Source organism: Athene cunicularia (assembly GCF_003259725.1).
Source record: "Athene cunicularia isolate RWA chromosome 13 unlocalized genomic scaffold, athCun1 chr13_part1, whole genome shotgun sequence".
Lineage (NCBI taxonomy): Eukaryota > Metazoa > Chordata > Aves > Strigiformes > Strigidae > Athene > Athene cunicularia.
The window spans coordinates 10074109-10081185 of NW_020799117.1; the positions used below are offsets into that span (position 1 = coordinate 10074109).

The following is a 7077-nucleotide window of genomic DNA, read 5'->3' on the forward strand; positions in this document are numbered from 1 at the left end:
GCTCTGGCTCCAGCTCAGCTGCTCGGGCGAGGGGCCGCTCCCCGTCGGCGGGCAGAGCCGGGGGGTTCCCCCCCGCCAGCCCTGCCCGCCCCAGGCCCCCCTCTTGCCGGCGGAGGACGAGCCGTCGTGGGGTCCCCACCGCCTGGCGCTGCTCGTCCCGTTCCGGGAGCGCTTCGAGGAGCTGCTGGCCTTCGTGCCCTACATGCACCGCTTCCTGAGCAAGAAGAGGATCCGCCATCACATCTTCATCCTCAACCAGGTGGATCATTTCAGGTAGCGTCTCCCCTCGCCACAGCGAGGCCCAGCAGAAAAAAAGGAGTGAGAGGGGCCCTTCTCTGAAACTTTGTCCCCGCTGAGAGGGTCTCCCGCTTGCCTCTGGTGGTGTGGAGAAGCAGAGGGCCTGACAGCGGGGAGTGTGATCCTCTGCCCAAATTTGCTCACTCAAAAGCTTGTAAAGGACAAAGCAGTATTTTGCTTCTCTCTTCCTAAGCAAGAAGAGAATTACCTACCTCCAGATATTTCAGCTTTCTCCCCAGTATTACAGGTTTATAGCAGCAAATGTGTGGGGACACTGAAGTTAAAAGAAATACTACGGAGTGTTTGGAAATGCTGTCACTCATCCCCTGCCTGCAGCCCTGGTGGGTGCTGTGCAGCTCCCCAGCTGGCCTCGGGCAGGACAGGGCTTGCTGTAGCCCCCTGGGGTCTGCAGTGGCCAAACCCCTGTGTGTCACCGTTGTGCTCAGCATGTGCTGCCTGTGTAGGGAGAAGCAGAGGTGCAGTTTTGGGATGGGCAGCTATGGCACGCTGTGCTCCATGTTGTGTTTGTGTGTGTCCCTGTTTGGGGATCCGTCAAACATTTAGCACTGAGGAGCACAGGAGGGGCATGTGAAGGGATGGTGGCTGCTGTGCGTGTCACTGAGAGTCCCCGGTCCTGTGGCAGATTTAACAGGGCATCCCTGATCAACGTGGGCTTCCTGGAGAGTGGCAACGACACCGACTACATCGCGATGCATGACGTCGATCTCCTGCCCCTCAACGAGCAGCTGGACTATAGCTTTCCAGAGGCAGGACCCTTCCATGTGGCATCGCCAGAGCTACACCCTCTCTACCACTATAAGACCTACGTGGGCGGCATCCTCCTGCTCACCAAGCAGCACTATGAGATGGTGAGCATGTGGGTGGGATGTCCTGGCCAGTTTGGGGCTATGACATTGTCTTGGTGAACATTCGTATACTTTGTGCTCCATGCTTGGGAGGGGGGGAAAGGAGTCAACAGGATTTGGGAACAGAGCCTGAGGTGGAGCTGGTGGCGGGCAGGAGAGGGGAAGCTGTGCTGGTGCTCAGAGCTTGCGATGCTGGTGTCTGCTCATCTGCGGTGTGCAGAGTTGTGCTGGACCGGACCTTGGCCGGTATGGTGCCCCTCTCATTCCAGTGCAATGGCATGTCCAACCGCTTCTGGGGCTGGGGACGGGAGGACGACGAGTTTTATCGACGTATTAAAGGAGCCGGTCTCCAGGTAATGGGTGTTTCATGGCCTCCTAGATTGAAATTGCCCTTCTCCTTGTCTCCCCACCTGATCCCCAGCTGTAGCTGCCCAGGCTGGGACCTGGGGAAGGCAGCCCTTCTGTGCTCCCTCCTCCAGTAGCAGATGCAGCGTTTTTCGGTAGCTTTACAGAAGCTTTGCTCGCTTTCCAGGTTCGCCGTCCCTCTGGAATCACGACTGGATATGAGACTTTCCAGCACCTGCATGACCCAGCCTGGAGAAAGAGAGACCAGAAGCGCATCGCTGCGCAGAAGCAGGTGGGACCTCAGTGTGGCCAAGGGGAACCACAGGAGATTTGGGTTGCAGTCACCGTGTGCTCTGAGCCCTCCTCGCTTGTGTGCTCCCCTGTCAGTTCTGTGGTCACTTGCTTGGGTGCTTCCTCCTCTGCTGGAAGCCAGTGCAGGCTGAATGGTCTTTCTCTTCCTCAGGAACAGTTTAAGGTGGATCGGGAGGGAGGTCTGAACAACGTGAGGTACCGAATTGAGTCACGGACAGCTCTGAGTGTGGCAGGAGCCCCTTGCACCGTCCTTAATATCTTGCTGGACTGTGATGGAAGCGAGACCCCTTGGTGCACGTTTGGCTGAGCCTCCCTCCCGTGTGCCAGTTGTGTGCGCTGTACTTTTGCTGAGACGCCGGGGCTGCCACCAGGCTGCTTGGAACACGTGGGATTTTTGCAGCAGACGAGTATGGCAGTGCTGGCGAGACGCAGAGGAACAGAAAAGGCCGAGAACCGGGCTTCGCTGGGACCAACAGAAGAGGCTCAGAGCAGGACTCAGTGGTGTCACTGCAGATGCTGGTGCTGCCTCCCAGGGCAGGTGCAGGAGGCCATTTTCCTGCACTGGACATGGCTGAGCTGCCACCCAGCTCAGAAGACAATAAAGAACTGTCAGGGCACCTGTGAGTTGTGAATGCCCTGGGCCAGGCCACACCACTCCTTTTTCCTGCTCCCTTCACCTTACTGGCTTCAGCACACCCGTTTCTGGCTTGGCTATGGCTATGCTCTTTCTGGGCAGGTGATCTGCTCTGGTTCAGAGACCAAGCCGGTCTGAAATGGGCTCCGGGTGAGATGGTGCCTGTGTTTCAGCTGCCAGGTACCCCCAGGGCTGTGCTGTGGTTGCTTCATTGCAGAAAGCAGTTGTGGTTGAGCCATGCCCTGCGCCCCAGTGTCCGCAGCTCTACTGGATGTTAGCAGTTGAGGTAGCCCAGGACTTCTCTCCGTGGAGTAAGGAGGAAGCTGCTGGCTGAGCTGCTCCTTTCTTTGCCTGTCCTCTGTAGCACATGATGCCTCAGCCTTTTTGGTGGGATTGGAGTACCTGATGTCCCCCCAGAAGTGCTAAGGGAAACTGGGATCTGCTGTGGCCCTGTGTGAGGTGTCCTGGGAAGGACTGGCTGCCAAGGTTCACCACAGTGCTGGTGGAGCTGGGGCGATGGCATGGGTGAAGTGCAGGAATTAGGATGGTTGCCCCTAGCCCCCTGGAGTTGAGAGGAACAAGAGCTTCTCTGGGCAAGGCAGGGGCTGGGAAGCTTCCCTCAGAGGTGGGAACAGGGAGGTTGGGTTGATGAGGGAGAGGCAAGGCTGTGGGGTACCCAGGATGCAGATCTCACCCACTCTGCTCAAGGCTCTGCCTTGCTGCCAGGCTGGTTTCTCCCATGGCATGGCAGGACGAGGGCCCAGGCTGCCCCTTCCAGCAGGGTAGGGGGGGTATTTACTTGGTGAGGGTATCATAGCACTGGTCCCCTACTGCTGGCAGGGTCTGTGAGGACTCTGCTGTGAGCTCAAGCCCTCCACTGTGGATGTGGCTTGTTTGGGTCAGCGAACTGCTCAGGGAAGGTGCTTGGGCAAAGGGCTGTGTCAGCCTTGGGGTGCTGGTGAACAGGAGGTGACTGGGTTGGTGGACCCTGCAAACCCTGGGTCCCCAAGAGCCCAACCCCTGCAGTGATGTGGGGACCTGCTGCTGTCAGAGCAAGAGCAGCCTTTGGGAGGTGGCAGAAGCACGGATGCTGCATGCTGGGAGAGTGCCCTGGGACAGGGGACATGAGGAGGTGAATGTCCTCTGGCTGCTGGGAACATGCCTGGGAGCTCTGCAGCAGGTGGGGAAGCTGGGAAGGTCCCAATGGGTGAGGCAGGGTACTGGGGGCTGCCAGTTGTTTGGGGTTGGTAGAAATCTGCCACACCAGCTCCTTTTGATGAGAAGTGGGATGTATAGATCTGGGCAGCGGGGCCCCACACTCTGCTCAGGACCCAGCTCTTGAGCCCCAGGTGGGAGCAGCAGCCGTGGAGAAAGCGCCCGGTCCTTGCCTGCTCGTGCTGGGAGCAAACAGGCACTGTGACTTCTGGGATGCTGCCGCTCATCCTGGTCTGCTAGGGGGTGGCAGAGATGCCCAACGACTTTCAAGGGAGACCCCTGCCAGCGCTGGGCTCCTCTCCAGCATGAGTGAGGGTGCTTGGGCTGGCTCACAGATGGTCCTGTGTGTGGGACTGCATTGCGCTGGCTCTGGGGTCTTGGCACACGTTTTGGGTGCTGCTGCCTCCTCAAGCTGGGCAGACCCAGCCGAGCAGCCAGTACCCCTCTGTTCAGCCCTGGCACCAGTGCTGGCACCAGGCCCTCTGTGTTTCCTGGCCCCCTTCTGTCCTGATCCCCTGCCTGGTGCTTCCTGGAGCAGTTGCTTTGCTGAGTGCCTGCAGACGTCCCCAGACAGAAGCTGTCACCATCCCCGGAAGATGTGCGGCCCCAGGGACGTGGCATCTCCGGGGAAGAGTGCTGGGATGAGAAAGGCAAAAGTATCAGAGCCAAGTGTGGGGGTCATGTACTGTGTAGGGACAGCAGGATGAGGTGTCTGGAGAGATCTGGTGCTGTCTGCTCTCCGTGCTGCTCTGGAGCTGGGTCAGGAGGCTGGAGCCTTGTGGCCTGGGCTGTGCTGGGGGGTGCCTCTTGAGGAAGGGGTCAAGGTGGCGGTGCAGGGCAGTGAGGATCAGGCCATGCTGCTTTGCATCATCCAAGGAGCAAGCAGGCCCAGCGTGTCCTCCTCCCCAGCTTGGGGCCTGTCCTCGCCCCAGGGCGATGTGGGGACATGCTGCCAAAGAGCTCCCAATGGCCTCTCCAGCCCAGCTGTCCCAGAGCAGCGCTGATATCTCGCACAAGGATTGCAGCTGGACTTGGGCACGCAGTGCACTGCTCCAGAGGTGTTCCCAAAACTTGTCATGTCCCTCACTGTGGTAGGCTGAAAAAAGATGTCGGCCCAGTGGCCCCACTCCTGTCTCTCCATCACAAAGGTTTTGGGATCAGCCACCTACTTGTATTCCAGCCACTTACCGGTCCCTGAACCGCAGCCAGGGCTGGCGGAGGCAGATCAAAGTATTTCTCTGTGCTTTTCAAAATAGATGACACAGTTTCAGGCAGGTTTCATGAAGACGTGGATGTGCAGAAACAGAGAGCATATGCGCACCTCGCACTTCGCTCAGCGCTAAAGGCTCCTCTCCTGCTGCCTGGCAGCTATTTCTCAGCTCTGCTCGCAGCCCCCTCATCCTCTGGTTGCTTTTGTGGAAGAGGCACCGTGCTGGAGACCCAGCTTCCTTTTATAGCCCTGAATGTGACTTGGAGGTCGCTCGGCTCCGTTCCCTCCCCCACACACTTCGTTATTAGCAATGGCCCAGCAGGAGGGAATGAGATTTTTCCCCATCGCCTTTCTGCAGATGGATAACACCCTGCCTGCTGTCCCGGGAGCCCTGCAGAGCTGAGCTGGAGGCCTCCTGGTGTTCCCCATGCTCTCAGCAACCTTGAGGAGGGGGTCAGGATGCTTGGGGGCATAGAGAGCCTGTGGAGTCACAGCCTTGCCCCTCTGTGACCCCGCCTTCTGGGGCACAAATTGCCGTCAGCGAGGCCATGCGGGGGCTGTCATGGGCACAGCAATCGGCTGGCTTTTATTGCAGGGTTGTATTAAACCAGGTGGTTCCTGGAGCGGTTTGCTGGTGGCCTCATGAAATTGCTGCAGAATTGTGATGTGGGGGGGCCGGGGGGATGAGGTGAGTGGAGAGAGGAGGCTGGGGAAAAGCTGATGGGAGGCAGGAGCATCTCTGCCCAGGGAATGGGGCATCCCTGGCCACTGGAGTGACCCAGGCAGGGCTGAGCCCCAGGGCCCCGTGGGAACTGCCATCCCAGGGAGACAGGCTCGGGGGAACACAGCCCGTGGTGGAGACGTGGTGGCAGGAAACAGAGCAGACAGGAAGGAGGGGTGCAGACGTGACCAGCACTCGTTGAAGTCAGCCCAGCAACCTGCCTGGACAGAAGCCCTGGTGGGATGCCGTTACTGCCTGCTGCTGCGGGCAACTGCCTGTCCCCATGGGCTGCTGGGGGTGCCCCATTCGTGGCTGAGCTCCAGGCAGAGGGCTGGAGCATCGCAGATGCGTTCCTGGTGCCAGCAAGTTGGGAAACAACACCGTTGCGAAGGGCCCCCCTATTCAGAGGCCACGTGCTGCCACTCTGGTGTGCAGCTAGGCGGTGAAAAGGAGCTGTGGGGAGCAGGGAAGCCGGGGACGGAGGGAGCGGTTGTGTGCCTTGGCACCGCATGGAGGATAATGTGAGCATGTGAGCCTGGTGAGCCGGGACCAGGGACAGTGTGTGTGTGTGGGTGAGCACTGGCAGCACAGCTTGAGGACTCTGGTGTGCGGCGGGGGGAGCTGGCAGCGAGCGGGGCCCTGGTGTGCGAGCACGCCGGATGCACGTGTCCCCGAACCCAGGCTGGGGACAGAGCGGGTGTGATCCCTCCCCACGGAGGGATGGGCACCGTGCACGGGCTGCTGTGGGGATGGAGCAGGGCTGCTGCAGGTGTCCTGCTCCCCGTGGAGGCTGGGACACCCGGTGACTGGGTCTGCCCCATGCCAGGATCCCCACTCCCGGCACGCTGTAGGGGTGGTGAGTGACAAAACCGGCTCCCAGCCAGGATGTGGCAGGGCTGATTCAGAGGGATGAAGTGTGTCGTGTCTCACTGGCGCCAGGCCAGGCGCTGGGGCAGGTGGAAGCCCCACGGGGGTACTCTGTGACCCCCGCCGTGGCGTGCCATGGCCTGTGGAGTGGCAGCACAGCTGGCTGCAGCACAGGCACCTCCAGCGGCTCCTGTGCACCCATGGGTGCTTTTGCGGGGGACAATGAGGCTGTCCTGCAAGAGGAGAGTGCCGAGTATATCCCACGGAGCTGACACCCCTCTCCCCTCCGCAGGGGCTTGGCGCAGCCGACGAGGCTGAGGAAAACGCTCTCCTGCTCCGGCAGACCAGTTTGCGCCTGGGGTGCTCCTACAGGCCCCCCCACCACGGTGAGGGCCACCGGGGGCCGGCTAGCGACTTGAGCCGCTGCTGCCGGTGCCGGTGCTGTAGCTGAGCGAGTGGAGATTTTTTTATGGGGGGAAGGTGGGGGTAGTGGTGTCTCCCCGCGCTGCGGGTTTGCGCAAGAGGTGCTCGGCGCTGCAGGCAGCCAGCCCGCTCCGGGCCCCGCCCCGCCGGTGGGTACGATCGGGCCGCCCCCCTTCCTCCTCCTCCT

At 60.4% G+C, this 7077-nt stretch overlaps 1 protein-coding gene across 1 annotated transcript in view; it reads left to right on the top strand.

Annotated features, from left to right (window-relative positions):
* B4GALT7 (beta-1,4-galactosyltransferase 7) overlaps positions 1 to 2480 on the top strand; it is a 13693-nt gene extending 11213 nt beyond the window's left edge. Inside the window, exons 2-6 of the mRNA XM_026858333.1 lie at positions 74 to 273; positions 941 to 1166; positions 1433 to 1516; positions 1696 to 1800; positions 1972 to 2480. Coding sequence (XP_026714134.1) covers positions 74 to 273; positions 941 to 1166; positions 1433 to 1516; positions 1696 to 1800; positions 1972 to 2127 — 771 coding nt within the window. The 3' untranslated portion in view covers positions 2128 to 2480. The remainder of the gene's footprint in view (positions 1 to 73; positions 274 to 940; positions 1167 to 1432; positions 1517 to 1695; positions 1801 to 1971) is intronic.
* Positions 2481 to 7077: the final 4597 nt, after the last annotated feature.